General features: G+C 42.3%; 1 protein-coding gene across 3 annotated transcripts in view; it reads right to left on the reverse strand.

Moving 5' to 3' along the window:
• Window positions 1–525: 525 nt before the first annotated feature.
• Window positions 526–24190, reverse strand: part of rcc1 (regulator of chromosome condensation 1) — a 29548-nt gene continuing 5883 nt past the window's right edge. For all 3 annotated transcript variants that reach the window (XM_072548284.1, XM_072548283.1, XM_072548285.1), the window contains exons 3-10: window positions 15476–15666; window positions 11413–11592; window positions 9737–9833; window positions 7185–7307; window positions 6765–6917; window positions 5669–5788; window positions 1232–1384; window positions 526–1082 (exon numbers count right to left, since the gene is read on the reverse strand). In XM_072548284.1, coding sequence (XP_072404385.1) covers window positions 907–1082; window positions 1232–1384; window positions 5669–5788; window positions 6765–6917; window positions 7185–7307; window positions 9737–9833; window positions 11413–11592; window positions 15476–15666 — 1193 coding nt within the window. In that variant the 3' untranslated portion in view covers window positions 526–906. The remainder of the gene's footprint in view (window positions 1083–1231; window positions 1385–5668; window positions 5789–6764; window positions 6918–7184; window positions 7308–9736; window positions 9834–11412; window positions 11593–15475; window positions 15667–24190) is intronic.

Below are 24190 nucleotides of genomic sequence, written 5' to 3' on the forward strand. Positions count from 1 at the left end.
ACAAGGATGTTGCCATGGTTGGAGGATTTGAGCTATAGGGAGAGGCTGAACAGGCTGGGGGTGTTTTTCCTGGAGCCCCAGAGGCTGAGGGGTGACCTTATAGAGGTTTACAAAATAATGAGGGGCATGGATAGGATAAATAGACAGTCTTTTCCCTGGGGTCAGGGAGTCCAGAACTAGAGGGCATAGGTTTAGGGTGAGAGGGAAAGATATAAAAGAGACCTAAGGGGCACCCTTTTGAGACAAAGGGTAGTACGTGTATGGAATGAGCTGTCAGAAGTAGTGGTGAAGGCTAGTACAATTGCAACATTTAAAAGGCATTGGATGGCTATATGAAGGGTTTGGAGGGATATGGGCCAGGTGCTGGCCAGGTGGACTAGATTGGGTTGGGATATCTGGTCGACATGAACAGGTTGGACCGAGGGGTCTGTTTCCATGCTGTACATCTCTATGACTATAACATTCAAATCTATAACACTGCCAAAAATTAATAAAATTACACAAAGATGTGAAATGCAAAAAAGCTTATAGAAAACTATCACAAAAAGATTTATTTGATTTTAAAAGAATATATTTCCCCTTCTTCAACCTACTTGCCAGCCCAGATATCCTCCCCGAACAGATCAGAAATTTAAACTTTTTTTTTAAAAAAATGGCTTGTCCTGTAAAACATGAACCAAAGTCGACACAAAGTGAAGACAAACTAGGTTCGTACATCACAACATTACAATAAAATGGCACTGCAGACTACCATTTAAAAAATATAAGCAAACAAAAATAAGTGTATTCCCGTAGTATCCAAGCATTGCATTAATATTATGGGGAAAGTGCAGGGCTCACTCAGTCTTTACAATCGAGGTTTTATCGGCAGTAGTTTTTTTTATTTTCACGGGGCAGCCACTTGCATCAGCTTTGCTCGCGCTCTTTAACGAGTAATGCAGTGTGTTGGCCTCCACTGGAGATGGACAGCACATCTCTATTCTCCAGCTGCTGACCTGACATCTGGATTGGACTCCACACATCTTCCTCATTACCTGTGCTCAGCTGGAAGTTCGTTCCCATTCCCCAGGCAAAGGCTCGGCCTAGGAGAACAATCATTTGGAGGTGATTGGAGGATTAAAACTAAAATCAATGTCAGTGCTACATCGAGTGAACTCGGCAACAGATTAGTATTTTGAGGGGAGAAATAGTAACAGATAAAGGGAGGAGGGTAAACATAACGAAACCTTACCATCCTTGCTGACGGCATAACTAACAGATGCCCCACATGCCACTGTCGTGATAACAGGGAGTCCTTGCACGATGGTTGGTGTACTCTTTTCTGTACCATGCTCTCCTAACCCTAGGCGGCCATACTCTGCTCGACCCAAGCTGTATACTTTACCTTTTATTGGAAAGTAAAGAACACATGATCAGAATCTATGAAAAGAAAAGCAAGTAAATCCATGCTTGCCCAGAAAGAAACATTCTAATTTCCAAACCTGGCATTAGGAGAGGTTTAATCATCTGCTTGGGAGTCCTTTCCACCATACATATTGTACAATTTAATTCGCTAGTCAGCTCTGAGCTCTGCAAAACACCATCGACAGACCAGGCAACACTACCTCTTTAGAGTTTGTTTGGCTTTATCCCTAGCAGTTGTAACTGTCGTTACATGGCTAGTACTCTCAGCACCCAGTCAGAAGGTTAAGAGTTTTGATTTATACATTTGGTCTCACTGTCCAGTTCAAATCACCCTTGAGAAGGAGGTGGTGAACCACCACTTTGATTCTGTATCAGGCTGGTTCGGTACAACCGAGAGGCTTGCTATATGCTACCTCTGAGGGGACTGGTCAGTCAGTCAATCAACTTCACTGGACAAGAGTCTAAACAGCTGTTGAGCTATTTGCCATGGTTTTGCACATTCACTTAAATTTATCAATATCTAATTTTGTTACTCTTATATACACAACTGAGATAATTACCTAATTTTGTACCATCTGGAAATTTGGTTGTGATTTTTTTTTAATCCCATCTAAAAAGATAAACAGAGAGTGAACAGTTTAGGTCCTGCCACAGATCTCTCTAAGATGCCAGTTAGAATTTGCTGCTCCTTTCTGTTTCAAGACTTATGTCTGTGATCCCAGGAAATGAAATCCTTGTTTCCGACATCACTCTTTCAGCCACGTCCCCACTCTCTTGATCTTGTACCTGCAGCATTTTGCATTTGGCTCTGGTGATAATTGCAAGACTGATCCTTCATTTAGCTCTTTAACTGAGCTTGTTGTTCCTGGTACTTTTCCAAACATGGCCTCTTGCCTATTTTTCATTGAACATCAATGACTGAATATTCCTCCTCCCACCCCATAGTCGAAAAATACTTTCAAACTAATTTTATATGCCTCTTGCCCTGATGGAAGCATACTGTGCAGAACTTCCAACTAGGCTTGTAATGTCTGTTTCTAATGCCAAATTATTGAAACTCTACAGCCATCACAGTGCAATTTGTCCTGCCACTCATGCTGTCACTTTGGACTGGAGCATCTTACTGTGCTGCATTATAGAAGAAATTTAAAGGAGGTTGTCCAAAATGACAGTATGAGTGGCAGGATAAAGTGCTCTGTGATGGCTGTAGAGTTTCAATAATTCAGCATTAGACACAGACTTGGTAAGTCTAATTGAGAGTTCTGCACAGTATGCTTCCATCAAGGTAAGAGACATGTAAAGTCAGATTGGAAGTATTTTTAGATTGTGGGGTGGGAGGAGGAATATTCAGTCATTAATGCTACATGTAAAATAGGCAAGAGGCCACGTTTGGAAGAGTACCAGGAACAACAAGCTCAATTAAAGAGATAAATTAAAACTGCTGCAGGGACAAAATCAAGGCAGTGGGGACATGGCTGAAGGAGTAATTTGGGGAAAAAGGGATTCTGTTTCATGGGATTCACAGATACAAGTCATGGAACAGAAAGGAACAGTAAAATCTAACTAATGGCATCCTACAGAGATCTGTGGCAGGATCTTAATTGTTCACTCTGCATATTAATGACTTAGATGATGGGAGGGAAAAAAAAACAAATTTCCAGATGGTACAAAGTTAGGTAATTATCTAAGTCATGCATTGGAGTAATAAAATTACAGATATTGATAAATTAAGTAAATAGGCAAAACTGTGGCAAACAGATTTCAACCTAGACAGATGCTAAGTCATCGCCTTGGGCAATTAAAAAAAAAATATAGAACATCAAACTTTCAAAAGGTTAAAAGCTGAAACACTGGGTACCCAAAGTGCCTTGGATATCCAGATATACAAATAACAAAGAGGCACACCATACAGTGCACATCTCCACCATACTGTGTTAACTCAACTCAGTAGTTACATAGCTACTCTTTGAAGCTTTTCCTGATTAGCTGATGCTGAGAATACAAGCCTGAAAAAATAAATTTATTTATTTTAAGGGTGTGTACCATTGACGTAGTTTCAGCCTAATTCACATTCAACAACCAGCTCCAAAAACTCAGCCCACATTTGGCAGCCATGAAAATTTACACCATATCAGCTGGAACTGATACCCATAACTTTCTACAGTAACTAGTATTCTAAGCAAAGCAAAAATGTCGATATGCCCCAACACCAGTGTTAATGGATAGATCATCTTAAAAAAAAATTCCAGAACCGTATCAGCATCTTCATCAAAACAAATCTTCCACATGTTCCTTTGGCCATATCCTATGTTATCTCCATGCAATACATCCATTAGTGGTTTTTTAAAGATATATGGTTGGCAGATAAATGGGGATGAAAATATTATCTATGCCAACCTTCAGTAACAAGATACAGAAATCTGTTCAAAAGGCTGATGGGACACTGGCCTTTATATCTGGAGGGTAAAACACAATGGGGTAGAACTTGTCAATTATATGAAGCCCAGATTAGCCAACACCTGAAGTATGGAGACAGGTCTGTGCAATATTATTTGAGGTAGCATTAAGATAGTAAAAACTTCAGAACTTTAATAACTTCATGGATTGAAAGAAACAGCAATAACCATTTGGAATAAATTGTTAAGGGACAAGGACAAACTGTTATACTGGAAGTGAAAGCAATTAGCCATGCCTGGGAAAAGGAATTAAATTTACATAAACAAAACTGTTTAAACACCTGCTTCACTGGCTGCCCTATGCCACAAGGACAACTGACTGCCCTGCAGAAGAGTTTAAGGCGTTAACAGCACAAAAGTTGTGTCTTCAAACAGACAATGTCGAATGTAACAAGGAACAGGGAAGCTACTTCTGATAGGAAGACAAGTTGCAGATTTGCAATATTGTGGGGGAAGAATCCAAAGGATCATCAATAATGTCATATCATAAACCTGAAGGAGAGAAAATATAATATAAAATTCAACTCCAGGACTCTTCAATAGAAAACTTTGAAGAACAACATTGTTTATAGTTTGATCCTTGTACATCGAGACCAGGCAACACTTTGTTAGAATTGTAGCTAAATTCCACTATTATTCAGGTAATGATCAAGTTGGGTTGAGGCTTAACTTGCTTACCAGAGGGGTCTTATTTTGGGTACACATGCAATAAAATTTAAATCATTGCTTCAGTTTGATTGTCTGAGAGAGATTTCTGAATAAGTAGCTGAATTAGAGGGAGTTGGTAGTCATTCACCAGAATGTTATCTGCACTCCAAAGGTTAAATTCATGCCAAGATTATAAAACTATCTTAAGAATCTAGAAAGATAAGGGGCTATCTGTGCACTTTTAAAAAAACTTATTAAGGGGAACAGCAAGAATAGATAAACTATTTCCACTAGTCACAGAGTCTGGGACGAGGAGGTATCATCACAAAATCAGTGCCAGGAGTGAAATTATGAAATACTCTACAAAGATGGGAAAACTTTTGGAAAACTCTTCTGAAAATAGCAATTGATGCTAAATCATTTGTTGACTTTAAACTCAGGAGGGATAAATCTTTGTAGACAAAGATATTAAGGGACAAAAGTGGACATATGGAGTTAAGTCCCATGTCAGTGCAGAATTCACTGAATTGCAGAACAGGCTCCAGATGCTAAGTGACTTCCTTCTGTTCTTACTGAATAAGTACAGCTGGGTCTCTTCCCTAAATGGCATCAGTGAACCAGGTGGATTCCTAAAAGAATTTTACAACCACATTTACTCATACCAGCTTTTTATTTCCAGGTATTTTACAAAAGTGAATTAATATTCTCCAATTGACAATTACAAAATCATTCACCAGATGCCATTTATCCTACAGTGCCTAGGCTTGCTCACGGAAGGAAATATCAAAATAGTATCACGTGACTGCTACTAATCCCTAGTCTGCAATTAAACATTGCATGCAAATAGATAGCTTCTCATTGTTAAGGGTTCAATTAATGCTGTTGAGAGTACTAGGTCTGCACAACCCCACTCAGCACAATATCACTGAGCAGGACTGGGGCAGTGCAGGATTGAGACAATGCTGTGGATAAAACACTGGGACCAAGTTCCTGCCAACCCGTCTCAGGTAGCCATAGGTTCAACTGGGATAGCAATGGGATTGATGAATTTGACAATAAAAATAGACATGATGAAACATCACTGCCTGAAGATCAGACTGTAAAATGGAAGAACTCACACATTACACTTGCTATTTACCTTCAATCATGGTAATACTCACCTTCAGAGTCCAGGCACAGGGTGTGGTGTTGTCCACCAGAGAATTTTATCCAAGACTTTGTTGAGTTCTTGAATGCAGTTAATTTGTGTGCTGAGTAACAGGGAGTTGTGCTTGATGTTCCTGCAGCAGAAACAAAACATAGCACTCTTTTTGTACCTTCAGTTTGTTTCTTCCCCTCATCTCACCTAAAACTTAGAAGTTTAGTGTGGATTGGCGCTATTTTCTGAAATGACGCCCAAGCTGACAAGTCGATCCAGTGAACATTGACAGACTATTCAACAGCAGAGGCAGGGTAGGCAAATCTGATCGGATCCTCTTCCTTCTAATCGCACATGTACATTTTACAATAGTAAAGATAAAGCTAAACTGCTATTTCACACCTCCTTATGCATTGTTATGTAATGATCCTGTACAGAAAGGATACAGGATACTTTCTGTATACTTTCCTTTAGCTAACCTTAATATTTCAATGAGGCCATGATTGAAGTAGAATATCCAATGTTGAAGCCACGTTTGAATGAATCTCAAAATTCACTTCTGCCTACAGTTGAACTCATAGCAAGTCCTGTTGATAGGTCAGTGAGCAAAACGATTGACCAAAGTCAGCTCTTGGTCGGATAATGCCTTAATTTCAAATTCTGACTCCAAATTTTCAGGCTTCTCCATACCTCATACCATCCAATCTCTGTCCTACAACCCTCTAAGAATACTGCACTCTTCCAATTCTGGCCTCTTGGACATGCTAAAAGTTTTAAATCACTGCACCATTGCTGCCCATGCCTCTAGCAGGCTGATCATTAAGTTCTAGAATTCCCTCCTTAAACTCTTAACCATTCTTTTGTTCTTTAAGAAACTCCTTAAGACCAATATATCACCATGCTTTTGGTTAACTATCTGAAAATCCCATGGGCTTGCAAACAAATTTTGCTCAATAATGCTCTGGAGAAATCTTGGGACATTTCACTACGTTAAAAGGTGTTACGTAAATATAAGTCACTGTTGCTATATAGCCTGAACACTAAAGACGTGGCTTTGTTTTGAATTGCATGCAAACTTCAATAATTCACATTATAGTTAATGCTTTAATAGTTCTCACCCAGTTGATGATAGTTGGACAGTCCAAAACCGTAGACATGTCCTTCCTTTGAAATTGCAAACGTACAATATGCCCCACAGAAAACATCACGAAATTTCACCTTCCCGCTTCCCTTAGCTTTGAGATGAAGGCTCTTGGGAATCAGCAGCCGCTCTGAGCAAATTAAACAAATAATTGGCAATTAAACAGCATAAATCATCATTAATAACCTCAACAGTATTTGGATACCACAGTAAATGGGTTGGGTCTGGGATCAATTATTGTCTCAAGTTGAGACAGCAGCTGGGATTGCAGCACCATTCTTATCAGTTTACTTGGCAAAGTGAGGTGCGGTTCATTCTAAGTGAAAAACAAACACAAAAGGGGCTGACTTATTAGCATTGGATGGTCCAAACGTGCAGAAATTAATGCTACTTTTACCTAGACCACGTCTTCCTCCCCGGTTCGTAAAGCATTCTGCAATTCTTCCCAGCTGCCCCTGTTCACCACAACCAGATGTGTAAATATCTCCATCTAGAGACAGCAACGCCAAATGGTCATTACCTACAGAAAAAAGGAAGGGACAACAATTTGAAAATAATGAGTCCATTCTTGTTAAAGCTGCCAACCCAAATTTGTCAATGTGTCCAAGACCAAACTGCGGAATTTTCCAACATCTATGTGACCATATCAGTAAGAACAGAGAAAAGGCACGTATTTATATAGAGACCCTTTCACAAAATCAGATCATTTCAGAGCATCCTCCAACCAATAAAGAGTGACAATATGAAATGGAGAAGGTACCAGATGGGTCTACTTAATAGGACAAGTGCCAGTATAAATAACATTGTCTTCTATTAGTTAGCCAATTCTCTCAGAGTTGCAACTGGGAGGCACTTTCAAAATGGCACCTTATGATTAGTGGAGTTCCAGTGATTAGTCATAGAGATGTACAGCATGGAAACAGACCCTTCAGTCCAACCTGTCCATGCCGACTAGGTATCCCAACCCAATCTGGTCCCACCTGCCAGCACCCAGCCCATATCCTAGTCATATACCCATCCAAATGCCTCTTAAATGTTGCAATTGTATCAGCCTCCACCACATGCTCTGGCAGCTCATTCCATACACGCACCACCCTCTGTGAAAATGTTGCCCTTCAGGTCTCTTTTATATCTTTCCCCTCTCACCCTAAACCTATGCTCTGGACTTCCCGACCCCAGGGAAAAGACTTTGTCTGTTTATCCTATCCGTTAGTACATGAGTCAAAATTATTTATAAATGCAAATTAACGACTTGGATGAGGAAAGTGAACGCAACATAGCCAAGTTTGCAGATCACACAAAAATAGATTGAAAGGACAAGTTCCATGAATGAGACAGAGCCTGCATAGGGAAATAGACAAGTTAAGCTAGTGGGCAAGATCTTGGCAGATACATAATATGGAAAAATGTGAGGTGATGTAGTTTGGCAAGAAAATAGAAGAGGTGAATATGAAAACAAAAGACTGCAGAAATCCACAGAAGTGGAGTGAGAGATTTCTCATGCATTCATCCAAGTTCAGTGGGTAATATGGAAAGCAAATGAAATGTTTGTCTTTACAAGGGACTGGAGTATAAAAGTAGGTAGATTTTTCAAAAACGACACAAAAGGTACTAATCAGACCAAAGCTTGAATACTGTGAATGGTTTTGGGCCTCCTATCCAAGCAAATATATACTGGCATTGCAAGCAGCCAAGAGAAGGTTCACTAGGGGATACTGGTATGGAGGGACTGTCTTATGAGGGGAAGTCGAGCCTATACTCATTGGTATATAGAAGATTGAGAATCAACCTCGTTGAAACATACAGATTCTTTCAGTATTTGACAGGATAGAGGCAGAAAAGTCATTTCCCCTTGTAAGATAGTCTAGGACCATAGGGCATAATCTCAGAATATGGGGCTACATATTTAAGACAGAGGAGAAGGAAGTTTCTTCCCTTGAAGGGTTATGAATCTATGGAACTGTCAAGGCTGGGTAATTGAATATATTCAAGGCTGAAATAGACAGTTTCATTTTAAGGGAGTCAAGGGTTATTGGGAAAGGCAGGTAAATGATGTTAAGGATTATCAGATCAGCCATTGTCTCAGTGAAGAGTAGACTCTGCTATTCAATTAGACCAAGGCTGTTCAGCTGACTTCAGCTCCTTTGTCTTAACCCAAGAAACCACTGCTCCTTTGTATACAACAAACTCCTACAAACAGGAACATGACAGGAACATGAACCAGGCAATTACTCTTCCTGAAAATAAAGCAATGCTAACAGAGAGATAAATACTGCCCTGGACACAATGAGGAACCTTCCCATCCACCCTTAAAATAACTAAGATATTCCAAGTCCGAACCCGATTTGAAAGTCATCATCGCCAACTGTGTGACAAAAACAGCCTTCTCACCCTGAGGTGAGGCCACGTGAACCATGACTGCCAATACACAGACCGCATTAGCTGAAGGAATAAGTCCCCACTGTCAAAATTTTACTCACATAGCAATATTATCTGTTCATCAGGACATTCAAATGTCAAATGGTCATCCTTAATTGCCAGAGGGCAGTTAAGAATCAACCACATTTCTATGGGTTTGAAGCCACATGTAGATCAGGCCAATTTCCTTCCTTAAAAGGACATTAGTGAACTAGATGGATTTCTCTGACAATTGTTTTAGGGTCATCATTAGATTTTGTAACTCCCGATCTTTACAGAATTCAAATTCCACATCTGCCAAAGCAGGATTTGAAACCGGGACCTAGAACATTAGCTGGGTCTCTGGAATAACAGTCTAGCGAAAATAGCACTAGGCGAGCACTTCTCGCTTGCTAATTCACATTTATAACCTTAATAGTAATTAATCCTTCACACAGTTTCTCATTCCATTATTCCTCCATCTCCATTGTATCTAATACAGAAACCGCTTGTACATTGAATCAAACTATAATGGAAGTGAAGCTTTCTCACCTGAAGTGATTTTAATTATTGGAACATCAAGAGGGATTTTCTGTGGAAAACAGCTGGTCTTCAAAGGCTCCAGCAGACCTATAACTCCATTGTTATCCTGTGGGATTCCATATTTATACACAAGTTAAATACAGACAAATTTATGCAATAGGTTTTGAAAAACTACAGTGCTCCAGGAGAAAAAGAACCCCACAAAAACATGACAATATGTGGATTAATAAAAGCCGACAATTCTGGGAAACTAAAATTGAAACATACAATGGAAAGACAGGTTTTTTTTGATGGCGCCAGAAGGACAAAATACAGGAGTCAATTGTCAGCCATAACTCACCAGCTAACACTCTCACCTCCCCCGGCCCGCCCCGCCCCACCCCCAAGTTGGAATGTCATGGTACAAGCCCCACTTCAGAGACCTAAACACAAAAACTAGGCTAGAACCCCCAATAAAAGTGTGTGCCATACTGATGGAGATGCCACCTTTCTAAGGAGGCATTTAGCTGCAGCCCCTTCTGTCCTGTTAGGATATAAAAAGATCCTGTGGTGCTATTTTGGAGAAATGCAACTTTGCTTCAACCAGTCCCCATGCCAGTATATGTACTTCAAATGGGCATCCATCTCATTAATGTTTGTAGGATCTTGTTGTGAAAATACACATTTCTGCATTTCCTCAAATCAAATAGTGACTATATTTCAGAAGGGGTTCACTGCCTGTAAAGAGGCTTTGGGACTGAGGTTATAAAAGGTACAATATAAATCCAAGCGCTTCTTATTTCTCGTTAATAAGTACATACTTGATCTCGTCAGGCAGTTCCACTTACAACACTTTCCCCTCGTTAGTCAAGGATAAGTTACCCACCACTACACACTAAGTGCTATAATAGCATATGCAGACATCCAGAGAGGATGAGGGGTTTTGGAACAACAGGTGGTTAAATCAGGCTATCAAACCTTTCAATGAGAGCATAGCTGATTGCAATTTCAATCCCATTTTAATAAAATCCAAGTATTACAATGCTGGAGACCTGAAATAAAAACAAGTAGTGCTTGGATACTTAGTTAACAGATCTGGCAGTATCTATAGAGAGAGAAGTTAACATTTGAGTGTTAAGAAGCAGGTTGAACTATAAATGTTAACTTTGTTTCTCCCTCTACAGATGCCGAGTTGCTCCAGTATTTTTTTTCACTAATCTCATTTATGGTCCCTTGCTTTCTATCTTGTGATACCAACCCAACAAGCATCTATCGACTGAAGTTCTGAAAATTTAAATTGTCACCGAGCAACTACAGTACTTTTTTGGGAACGAGATCCTGATTTCCACAATCTAGGGTGTGGACTGCATTTTACTGCCTGCCATCCAGACAGAATTAGAAAATAGCTGGTGCGGATGTTTCTATTCATCATTCCTTAAATAGACATGAATTATGTCCACTTGTGTTTGATCTCCCATCGGCAAGCAGCACGAAAAATAAGTAGAACCATACAGCACAAGAAAACACCACTCAGACCATTGTGTCTATGTTACCTCTTTGGAAGTGTTAGGTCAGTTCTATTCCTTGCACTTTCCCCCTGTAATTTCCTCTTTCCCAAGTTTACAGTCAACTCCAAATCAACTGTGAAAAACAGAGTGGCTACCTGCACTAACTCCTATCTCCCTCCATCCCAACCTGTAGCTTACCCTGAAGGAGCCCCAGATATAAACATGGCCAACGTCAGTCAGAGCTCCAGTGTGACTGTCACCAGCAGAAACTTGAACCACATGCTCATTGAGTATAATCCGAGCTGGGATCGTATCTGAATCTTCCTGCGACGTATCACGACCGAGGGCACCTTCATCATTGCAGCCGAATGTGTAAATCTGAGGGTGCAAGAGAAGCGAAAGTCAGGAATATCCATTAATACTGGATGTAAGTAAGAAGCCTTAATAGGTCATACTGAACTGCTGGATTAGCAGAGCTGTCCCTAGTCCTTGTCAGCTTTATCCCTTAACTATCATCACTAAAAACAGATACTCTGTTCATTTACCCCATTGCTGTATCGGTAAACCTGCTTCTCACAAGTATGCGGAGAGAATGTAGCTACTTCCAGTGTTGTTGAGAAGGGAGTTCCAGAATTTTGATTCAATATACCGCAATATATTTCCAAGTCAGGGCAGTATCTCTTTAGGTCGCTGCCCATGAGACTGCTGCACTTATTCTTCCAAGTGTTAAAGTTGGGAGGTGTTTTCAAAGGAGACTTTATGAGTTGCTGTGGTGTACCCTTTAGATGACGCACCCTAGTGCCACTGTGAAACAGTGAAGAGTGTAAATGTTGAAGGTGGGGCTGGATGGTGCCAAGCTTCTTCAGTGTTGCTGGAGCTATCCAGGCAAACAAAGTATTCAATCAAACTCTTGACCTATGCCTTGCAAATCATGGACAAGCTACAGAGAGCCAGAAGAAAAGTTACTCATTGCAAAATTCACAGCCTCTGACCTCCTCTTATAATCAAGATATTTATCTGATACTGTACTTGTAATTATCAAGAACAGTTGCAAAACCCTTCTGAACAAAAGCATTCATGAAGAATGGTCACAGCAGTAACGCAGCATAATTAATAGCATAAAAGTTATAAACTTAAGGCCTCACATTATCAGAGATAGTAATGCAGCTGTTGCAGGAGTTCCAAGGGTCAATTTGTCACTGAGGTGATGGTTGAAGAATAGAAGTTACTGTGCACTGAGTTCAAAATCGATTGCATGAAGAATAATGCATTTGGTTCTAATAGCTTTAGTGACGATGTAGCTCCTTTCAATTAATGCCTAATAATGGCATGTAAATGGAATTTGAATGACATCACTTATCACTCCCTGGTTGAAAATTCTCACCTAATCAATGGTAAATCCAACATCCAGTACTTCCCAAGTGATTACACAGATTGAAATGTTATTATTTGCATTAGACAACACAAACAATTCCAATGAACTAATTACCAAATGGACCATTAGCCAGTAAGGGAAAATTTGTATTTACATAGCTGCTTTCAGGTTCTTAAACAGCCAATGAATTACTTTTGAAGCGTTTTGCAGCCATCTCGAGTACAGATTGAACACCACAGATTAGAAAAGAAATATTGATCTTGAATAGGAGAGAGATGGGAAATATCACTCAAAAGAATCACCGAATGGTTAACAGTATGAGGTGACAATTTAATCCAGTGACTTCACGCTGGCTCTCTGCAAGACACCTCTTGCCAGATGCTTATCCAATTCTCTTTTGAAAGTCATGACTGAATCAAACTACACCACAACAGGCATTCCAGATTCCAACTACAGAGGAACCTCGGTAATCCAAAGGACAGGGACAGGGAGTATTTCATTCGGTTGACCAAATTCCGGATAACATAGTTTAGCCAAGCATCAGGACCTTGCGATCTTGCTGGATAAGCCAATGTTTGGATAATCGAGGTTCCTCTATACTTGTTGAGTTAAAACCTTTGAAAATGCTGCCATTGGTTCATTTGCATTTCAACCAAGTTCTGAGTTCTGAATCTCCACCCTTTCCCCTTTCTTCTCCTATGAGATCAATTATGATGTGGAACATTTTCATCAGATCTCTCAACTTCCTATTATTTTTTAAAAAGATCATAAGAGTTTTCTCCAATCTGCATCATTTTCATGATTTTTTTTCTGCACTCTCTCAAAATCCTTCACAACTTTACTAAAGTATATATCCCAGAATCAGTTACCAGATTCCAGGTGAGATCCAACCAGTGTTGCATAAAATCACAGAATCCCTAGTTTGGAAACAGGCCATTTGGTCTAACAAGTTCATACCGACCCTCCAAAGAGTAACCCACCTAGACCCATTCCCCTACCCTATTACGCTACATTTTCCCCTGACTCATGCACCTAACCTACACATCCCTGAACATTATGGTCAATTTAGCATGGCAATTTCACCTAACCTGCATATCTTTGGACTATGGGAGGAAACCAGAGCATCCAGAGGAAACTCACAGACACCACGGAGAATGAGCAAACTCCACACAGACAGTCACCTGAGGCTGGAATCAAAACTGGGTCCCTTGTGCTGTGAGCTAGCATGTTCACCACTGAGCCACCACCTCCCCAGATTGATCACAAACCTCTTGCTTTATAACTTATAACTTTATTTATAAAGGCCAGAATTCCATTTCCCTTTTAAGCCACTTTCTCAACCTGCACTGCCCCTTCAATGATTTATGAACATATTCTTTTAGGTCACACTGCACCAATACCTCCTTTAGCATTATAGCATGTACTTTGTTTTAGATTGCCTCTCCTCATTCTTCCTAGTACAAGGTATGATTTCACACTTCTGACTTTAATATCATCTGCAACCTGTCCCCCATTCCTGGTTCTATGCCCTCTTGCATTCCTCACAGATGACAATAGTTCTATTTTTTCATGCTACCTATAAATTTTGAAATTGTGCCTTGCAAACTCAAAACCTAAGTGGTTAAAATATATCAAGAAAAGCAGTGATCCCAATGCCAAGCCCTGGGGAGCCTCTTCGCCCATCTTCCTCCACTGCAAATAAACAAATTGCCACTGCTTTGTTTTGGTCACTCAGCCAATATACTATCCCTGTTACTGTCCAATTAATTTCACGGGTAATATTTTACCTGTGCTCCACACACGAGGGTACCAACACAGTGGTTTCCACTTCCAAAAGTGGCATAGAACTCAGCAATCCAATTGTGGAAAAAATATTAAAAGGAATGCTGTTCAAGGGTTTCAACTTGGTTGATGAGCCTGTTGTGGCAATTTAGAACTTCATCTTTATCATATCAACCACGTTCTGCCTACCCATCTTCTCTGTAACCACAACATAAAAAAAGTAATTGATTGGTACCATGGGCAGAAATACTTGCTCCCTCCACAAATGAGGTTTAATAGTATAGCATTTACAAGATACACTGCAGAAATTTACAAGGCTTTGTTAGACAGCACCTTCCAAACCCACAATCACCACCACCTGGAATGACAAAGAAACACCACCAATTGCAGATTTCTGACGAAGGGCTTTTGCCCAAAACATGGATTTTCCTGCTCCTCGGATGCTGCTTGACCTGCTGTGCTTTTCCAGCACCACACTCTTGACCCTTCCCAAAGACAACTAGGGACACCCAAGAAATGTTGGCACAGCCTGCAATGCCCACATCCCATGAATGAATTTTTAAAAAAGTTTAATTAAACTGCTTGAAGGCACAATTGGTCTTTAACAAATCTGCATTTTCCTTAATGCATCCCAACTTGCAAAAGTGACTGTTAATTTCCTGTAATCTATTTCCTCAGGTGCAGGAATCTAGAACAGAGGGGTATAACTTTAAAGTTAGAGCTAGGTCATTTAATTTCTCACCAAATTTTGAATACTGACATTCCAATACAGTGCACAGAATGCTATACTCAACAGGCACCACTTTACATGAGATTTAAACAGAGGCCCCATTCACACTCACAACTGGCTATAGAAATCATATGGTACTAGTTCAAAGAAAGGATAAGAAATTGTACCCGGACCAACATTGATAGCTCAGCCGATGTCATTAAAAAAGTAATTTTATCGGGCATTTATCACATTGCTGCTTGGATACAGCTGTGTGTGTGCCAACATTACCTTATTACATATCAGAAAGAACTGAATTGGCTGTGAAGTGCTTTGGAGCATTTGGATGTCACAAAAGATATGGCACAAACATGAGTCATCCTTCCAGTACTTACACTGCCCGAGGCCCCAAGGCACACAGTATGCATTCCTCCGGCCTCCACCTGCACTATTTTCTCCGGTAATTGTTTGACAAAGGCGGGTTTCTTTCTTTCCATCACATTTTCCCCTAGACCAAGTTGGCCAACATCACCCTGGCCCAGCGTCAGGACAATCCCAGGGATCGTTCCATGTGAGGAATGTGAGACTGTGGGAGGGAAAACAAATTAGGCTTCCATCCATCAGCAAGCAAATACTCAACAAACAAAACCAAAACACCACAGTTGTATTCTCTCAAGTGTAGAAGATTATATTGGTGATCAATAGACAGTGTTGAGAGAAGTGCATTATCACCTCTGATGACAGAGCATTACCGTAAAATTAGAGTTGGGCCATTTATGTCAAGAAGCATTTCTTCATAAAAACGTATCCAAAATCTTGAATGGTCCCACCCACTGAAGATGTGTTAAGGTTGGGAGTCGATTAGAAACTGAAAAGTGGAGCATGATATATTTATATAGGTTATGAAACCAAGACAGTAAATGTTGGTCAAATATAGGTCAATCAAGAACAAATTCATCTGAAGAGGATCAAATGGCTGCTCCTGTATCCAGAGTCAGTTATTCTCAAATAATCAATCTGGGAATTCCTACTGGAGTTTTTTTTTTGTGTAAATGGGCCAGCGTTAGCACATCCCTACAACTGCTCCTGCCAACAGCTGAGAAAGCCTTTTAATGCAGGAACAAAGGAGAATGGATAGTCTGGGATTCCTCTGTGGACCATTACCCAGTTATTACTCTGATGCAAAGTATACATTTCTGGGGACAGATGTGATGACCCCTGCAGTCAAATAACTAGTCATTATTAACAGCTTTGTGTCAACCATGGAAAACAATTATATTTGTGCAGCTAAAGCCAAGTAAAAGTCACCACTTTAGGAAAAGTAAATAAACCATTCAAAAAATATTACCAATATGCCAGTTTAGATCAACAAGAGTATATAGACTACCACAAAACAAGCAAAGTGAGCTTGTGGATATCAAGCACAATGGGAGGTTCTATAATCCTGACTTGGCATGACACAGTTGTTTCACAATACAGAGTAAAAACATAGACCTTCCTTCCTAACTTTCTCTCACAACACCACATAGACTACAGCAGTTCAAAGTGACTCACTACCACATTCTCAAAGGTAATGTCCAGATTCCAAAAATGAATAAAATGTTGATGAGGTATTGCCTGTCCATGCAGTGGCCCAGAAGTCCATGGGTGTTTGCCTCTTACCACATCACTTCTCCTGGGAAAGTGTTGCCTTCACTCATCTGGCACCTTTCCATCATTGCCAAAGCATGGCGACACATAGTTTGTGTAGCTGAACTCAAAAGTTTCGACTCCTGCAGATTTTAACTATACTACATGAGGGATGCTAGTTTCTGCCAACTGAAAGAAATTTAGTTGGCGACAAAAAAAAACTGCAGAGCCTGGAATCCAAGGTAGACAAGGAGGCGGCTGGAAGAACACAGCAAGCCAGGCAGCATCATAAGGTGGAGAAGTCAACATTTTGGGTGTAACCCTTTGTCAGGACAGGAGAAGGGTTACACCCAAAATGCTGACTTCTCCACCTCCTGATGCCGACTGGCTTGCTATGTTCTTCCAGCCTCCTCCTTGTCTTGGTAAAAGAAATATCTGATCTTTACTTCTAATTGTCCATTGTTCATAGCGATTGTGATGGTTTGTGTGACACAGGGACATGATTATAAAACTTATACAAGTGTAAGTGTCTGGCTATGAATTCAAGTAGCAGCTTCCCCTTAATTTCAGTCACTGCTATTTATTATACCAGTATAATTGCAGGTTGAGGTGGTTCAGTGGTTAGCACTGCTGCCTCAAGGTGCCAGGGACCCGCGTTCAATTCCAACCTCAGGCGACTGTCTGAGTGAAGTTTGCACATTCTCTCCATGTCTGCATGGGTTTCCTCCGGGTGTTCTGGTTTCGTCCCCTCGTCCAAAGATGTGTAGGTAATGGTGGATTGGCCGTGCTAAATCGCCCAGTGTTCAGGGATATATAGGTAAGGTGCATTAGTGAGAGGTAAATGCAGGATCTTATGGTAGAGAGAATGGGTCTGGGTGGGATACTCTTTGGAGGTCAGTGTGGACTTGTTGGGCCGAAACAGCCTGTTTCTACACTAGGGAGTATTATAAATACACCAAGCTACACTTACATTGCACCTTTAGCATATGAATAAGACTTCACAGGAGCTGGTTACATGAGGAGACAGTGGGTTGGGTGAGCAAGGGGTGGAAAGACAAAGCATTAATTATTGAATTCTCGAGGTCAAAACAAAGATCACTCAAGTCACAGCTGTAAATAGGGTGAAATGATGACAGGGAAGCCTTCCTAATGAATTGGCCCGAAAAGTCAATTTTCCTGCTCCTCAGATGCTGCCTGACCTGCTGTACTTTTCCAGCAACACACTCTCAAAACTGGAATGATGAAAATACAAGACAGAAAGATTGATTGCAGCAGTACAGGTACATGATCAAATTTACCATTTCTGTGACCAGTTTGTGCATTAAGATATCGTAACTCCTTTATGTACTAAACAAGCCAAAAGATGTAAATGATATCATCTTGTGTGCCCAGTCAGGCATCTTCCATTTCAGCACCTCTTTGCTTTTGGGAGCTGTAAAGCTCATGGTAGAATACAGTTTATTGGTCAGAGCATTGAACATAGGAATTGGGAGGTCATGGTGCAGCTGTAGGACATTGGTTAGGCCACTTTTGGAATATTGTGTGTAATTCTGGTCTTATTTCTATCGGAAGGATGTTGTAAAACTTGAAAGGATTCAGAAAAGGTTGACAAGAATGTTGCCAGGGTTGGAGGGTCTGAGCTATAAGAAGAGACTGAATAGGTTGGAACTGTTTTCCCTGGAGTGTCAAAGGCTGAGAGGTGCAGGGCTGACCAGACTGTTTAGGCGTGCTCCCCGCAGATCCAACAGGCCTGCTGGATGTCTTTGCGTATGATGGTGACTCGCTTGGCATGGATAGCACACAGGTTGGTGTCCTCAAACAGCCCCACCAGATAAGCCTCACTGGCCTCCTGCATGGCCACAAAAGGAGGTTTATAAAATTATGGGGTCATGGATAGGATAAACAGACAAAGTCTTTTGTCCCTGGGTGGGTGGGTGGGGTGGGGGGGGAAGGAGTCCAGTACTGAAGGACATAGGTTTAGGGTGAGAAGGGAAAGGTATGAAAGAGACCTAAGGGGCCACCTTTTCACACAGAGGGTGGGGCGTGTATGGAATGAGCTGCCAGAGGTGGTGGTGGAGGCTGGTACAAGTACAGCATTTAAAAAGGTAGGATATCTGTTCAGCATGGACAAGTTAGACCCAAGGGTCTGTTTCCGTGCTGTACATCTATGTCTATGTCTAGGGTGTAGGTTTGCTCGCTGAGCTGGAGGTTTGATATACATCATCAGTGGTGACCTCCAAGTGAAGCGAAGCTGTTGTCTCCTGCTTTCTATTTATACGTTTGTCCTGGATGGGGTTCCTGGGGTTTGTGGTGATGTCATTTCCTGTTCGTTTTCTGAGGGGTTGATAGATGGTATCTAGATCTATGTGTTTGTTTATGGCGTTAGGGTTGGAGTGCCAGGCCTCTAGAAATTCTCTGGCATGTCTTTGCTTAGCCTGTTCCAAGATAGATGTGTTGTCCCAGTCGAAATGGTGTGCCTTAGTCCCATTCTAGATAGACAAAGTCTCCCTTATCCCTCATTACGTGATCTGGTCTTATAGAATCGTACAACCTTACAACACGAGGCTGTTCAGCCCATCATGTCTGTGCAGGCTCTTTAAAAATGTGTCCTATTCGTCCCATTCCATCTCTCTCTCTCTCTCTCTCTCTCTCTCCATAGCCCTGAAAATTTTCTGTCTTTCCAGGTTTACACCCTTTTCTCTTGGAAGTTTCCATTGAATCGATCTCTGCCTTTCTTTTTAAGCAGTGCACTCCACATCATCATTACCTGTTATGTTAGTAATTCTGTTCAATCGTGGATGGACCTGGACTTTATAAAAAGTTATTGGAGTAAGAGAACTGTTTGACATAAAAGAGGAGACCACATTTCCTTAAGGTGTTGAAATTTGGTTGTCCATAAGGGATCAGACATAATAATAGGCTGAGAATGTAGATGTAGGACAAAGGATTACAGGTAGCTTTTGAAAAGTCTCTATGTATTACAAAAGGGTATAAGGTCCTATTGTTTTGTGTGCATGATCAAAACAATGTTTTGCCCACAGCCAACTATTGCCTCCAAAATAAACTCAGGGTGTATTACCAAGGTCTTCTGTACAATGAGACAGATATGTCATTCTGCAGTACAGGTATGGCTGCCTTTGGAGTCAAATCTGCAGTCCTATTCAGTAAACAATGTTGCTACAAAATCTAATGGTTTTAGAAACTTCTTTCCTTTAGGGTGTAGGTTTGCTCACTGAGCTGTAGGTTTGACATTATCAGTGGCGACCTCCAAGTGAAGCGAAGCTGTTGGCTCCTGCTTTCTATTCATATCTTTCTCCTGGATGGGGTTCCTGGGGTTTGTGGTGATGTCATTTCCTGTTTGCTTTCTGAGGGGTTGATAGATGGCACCTAGATCTTTGTTTATGGTATTTTGGTTGAAGTGCCAGGCCTCTAGGAATTCTCTGGCATGTCTTTGCTTAGCCTGTCCAGGGATAGATATGTTGTCCCAGTTGAAATGTTTTTTTTCATCCGTGTGTAGGGCTACGAGGGAGAGAGGGTCGTGTCTTTTTGTGGCTAGCTGGTGTTCGTGTATCCTGGTTGCTAACTTTCTTCCTGTTTGTCCTACGTGGTGTTTGTGGCAGTCCTTGCATGGAATTTTGTAAATGACGTTTGTTTTGTCCATGAGTTGTACTGGTCCTTTAGGTTTGTTAGTTTTTGTTTGAGAGTGGTGGTGAGTTTGTGTGCTACTAGGATTCAGAGGGGTCTTCGTAATCTGGCTGTCATTTCTGAAACTTCTTTGATGTATGGTAAAGTGGTTAGGGTTTCTGGCTGTGTTTGGTCTGCTTGTAGTGGTTTGTTCTTGAGGAATCTGCGGACTGTATTTTTTGAGTATCTGTTCTTCTTGAATACGTTGTATAGGTGGTTCTCCTCTGTTTTCCAAAGTTCTATGTCTATGTCTCTATATCTCAGGATAAAATGAACTCTAAGACAATTATCTAGAAAAGCAAGAATCCTAGAGATGTCCAGCAGGCCATTTTCATGCAGTTACCTCTAGCCAGGTCAAATGTCGATAGAGGAGAAAGTGGGGACTGCAGATGCTGGAGATCAGAGCTGAAAATGTGTTGCTGGAAAAGCGCAGCAGGTCAGGCAGCATCCAAGGAACAGAAGAATCAACGTTTCAAGCATAAGCCCTTCTTCAGGAATGAGGAAAGTGTGTCCAGCAGGCTAAGATAAAAGGTAGGGAGGAGGGACTTGGGGGAGGGGCGTTGGAAATGCGATTGGTGGAAGGAGGTCAAGGTGAGGGTGATAGGCCGGAGTGGGGTGGGGGCGGAGAGGTCAGGAAGAAGATTGCAGGTTAGTAAGGCGGTGCTGAGTTCGAGGGATTTGACTGAGACAAGGTGGGGAGAGGGGAAATGAGGAAACTGGAGAAATCTGAGTTCATCCCTTGTGGTTGGAGGGTTCCTAGGCGGAAGATGAGGCGCTCTTCCTCCAACTGTCGTGTTGCTATGGTCTGGCGATGGAGGAGTCCAAGGACCTGCATGTCCTTGGTGGAGTGGGAGGGGGAGTTGAAGTGTTGAGCTACGGGGTGGTTGGGTTGGTTGGTCCGGGTGTCCCAGAGGTGTTCTCTGAAACGTTCCTCAAGTAGGCGGCCTGTCTCCCCAATATAGAGGAGGCCACATCGGGTGCAGCGGATGCAACACATGATGTGTGTGGAGGTGCAGGTGAATTTGTGGCGGATATGGAAGTATCCCTTGGGGCCTTGGAGGGAAGTAAGGGGGGAGGTGTGGGCGCAAGTTTTGCATTTCTTGCGGTTGCAGGGGAAGGTGCTGGGAGTGGAGGTTGGGTTGGTGGGGGGTGTGGACATAACGAGGGAGTCACGGAGGGAGTGGTTTTTTCGGAACGCTGATAGGGGAGGGAAGGGAAATATATCCCTGGTGGTGGGGTCCGTTTGGAGGTGGCGGAAATGATGGCGGATGACACACTGTATATGGAGGTTGGTGGGGTGGTAGGTGAGGACCAGTGGGGTTCTGTCCTGGTGGCAGTTGGAGGGGCGGGGCTCAAGGGCGGAGGAGCGGGAAATGGAAGAGATGCGATGGTGGGCATCGTCGACCATGTCTGGGGGGAAATTGCGGTCCTTGAAGAACCAGATGTGGTCGACAATGCCCACCACCGCATCTCTTCCACTTCCCGCTCCTCCAACCGCCACCAGGACAGAACCCCACTGGTCCACACCTACCACCCCACCAACCTCCATGTACAGTGTGTCATCCGCCATCATTTCCGCCACCTCCAAACGGACCCCACCACCAGGGATATATTTCCCTTCCCTCCCCTATCAGCGTTCCGAAAAGACCACTCCCTCCGTGACTCCCTCTTCAGGTCCACACCCCCCACCAACCCAACCTCCACTCCCAGCACCTTCCCCTACAACCGCAAGAAATGCAAAACTTGCGCCCACACCTCCCCCCTTACTTCCCCCCAAGGCCCCAAGGGGTACTTCCATATCCGCCACAAATTCACCTGCACCTCCACACACATCATCTATTGCATCCGCTGCACCTGATGTGGCCTCCTCTATATTGGGGAGACAGGCCGCCTACTTGCGGAACGTTTCAGAGAACACCTCTGGGACACCCGGACCAACCAACCCAACCACCCCGTAGCTCAACACTTCAACTCCCCCTCCCACTCCACCAAGGACATGCAGGTCCTTGGACTCCTCCATCGCCAGACCATAGCAACATGACGGTTGGAGGAAGAGCGCCTCATCTTCCGCCTAGGAACCCTCCAACCACAAGGGATGAACTCAGATTTCTCCAGTTCCCTCAGTTCCCTTCCCCCACCTTGTCTCAGTCAAATCCCCCGAACTCAGCACCGCCTTCCTAATCTGCAATCTTCTTCCTGACCTCTCCGCCCCCACCCCACTCCAGCCTATCACCCTCACCTTGACCTCCTTCCACCAATCACATTTCCAACGCCCCTCTCCCAAGTCCCTCCTCCCTACCTTTTATCTTAGCCTGCTGGACACACTTTCCTCATTCCTGAAGAAGGGCTTATGCCCAAAACGTCGTTTCTCCTGCTCCTTGGATGCTGCCTGACCTGCTGCGCTTTTCCAGCAACACATTTTCAGCAAATGTCTACAGAGGTAAGGATCAAAAGTCCATCTGCTCCACTGCTTAATTAATTAGCTACCTTTGCATTGAGTGTCTCTCTCAGTCAACATCACAAAGATAGCTTATCACAATATTATCTCTCAGCTGCTTGTGGAAGCCTTGAGAAAATTCCAATGAGTACTCTTCAAAAGTACTTCACTGCTGCAAAGTGCTGATGGTCACCTTGAACGATGTTGTTTAAATTCCATTTTATTCCATTCATTGTAATCAGTAATTATTCTCCAATGAGCTTCATTTAACACATCTTTTCATATCAACAAGAGATTATTCAGACATGTCAAAAGCAAATATAAAAGAAAGAACTAAGTGAAATTGGACACCTTCAACTGAGTTCAAGAAGAATCATAATAGTTTAATCTGAGGGGAGAAGATTTTCTGCCAGGGAGGACATCACAACTAGTTTCAACCTTGGCTCTGCTTAAACATGATTCACGCAATAGCTAGGAGGCAGTGAGGACTGCAGATGCTGGACAGTCAGAGTCAAAAAGTGTGGTGCTGGAATAAACACGGCAGATTAGGCAGCATCCAAGGAGCAGGAGAGCTGATATTTCAGGCATTACGAGGGGCTCATGCCCAAAACGTCAACTCTCCTGCTTTTAGAATGCTGCCTGACCTGCTGTGCTTTTCCAGCACCACACTCAATTCTGAGCTTCATCATCTGCAGGCCTCACTTTCTCCTATGAAGCTACTGTATGTTTGTTTTGTTACTTACTCTTACGTTGCGAGTAGAGTTCTGTATAGTTGCAACTCGTTTCCACCCCATAGTGCTTACAGTAAAAGCAAGGGGCAAGTAGACGGTGACAGAGTTTTTGGAGCCATTGGTGTAAGCAGTAAAATTTGGGAATTTTACTCAGGAAACTGAAAGTCAAGTACATACGTACTCTGCCTAGGTGGCAAAGGCACAAGATTACTTTCCACTGGCATTCGGGGAATAACAGAGCAACTGCAACGCAAACTGAAACACCTAGTAGCAGACTCAAGCCACTCCATCTACTGCATCCAGGAATTCCTTAACAACAAAGGCAGAGAGGTAGATGATGACAAGGTCATGGTTTCCTTCGATGTGACAGTTCACATCAATAAACATTACCCTGGCCAAAGAAACATTGGCCTCACTGCTAGACAAACCAAGGACACAAAACCTGACAGCACCAACTCCATCAGCAAGGACATCATCCACAAACTCGTAGACATGAGCCTCACAACCCACTTCACCTTCAGTGACAAGACCTACAAACAAAGCAATGGGATCACCAATATCAGGACTCTGAGCAGAAGCAGTTATGCAGAGACTAGAACAAACAGCCCTTCCCACAATCCAGCCCAAGC

This window comes from Chiloscyllium punctatum, chromosome 27 (genome assembly GCF_047496795.1).
Source record: "Chiloscyllium punctatum isolate Juve2018m chromosome 27, sChiPun1.3, whole genome shotgun sequence".
In the NCBI taxonomy this organism is placed as follows: Eukaryota; Metazoa; Chordata; class Chondrichthyes; order Orectolobiformes; family Hemiscylliidae; genus Chiloscyllium; species Chiloscyllium punctatum.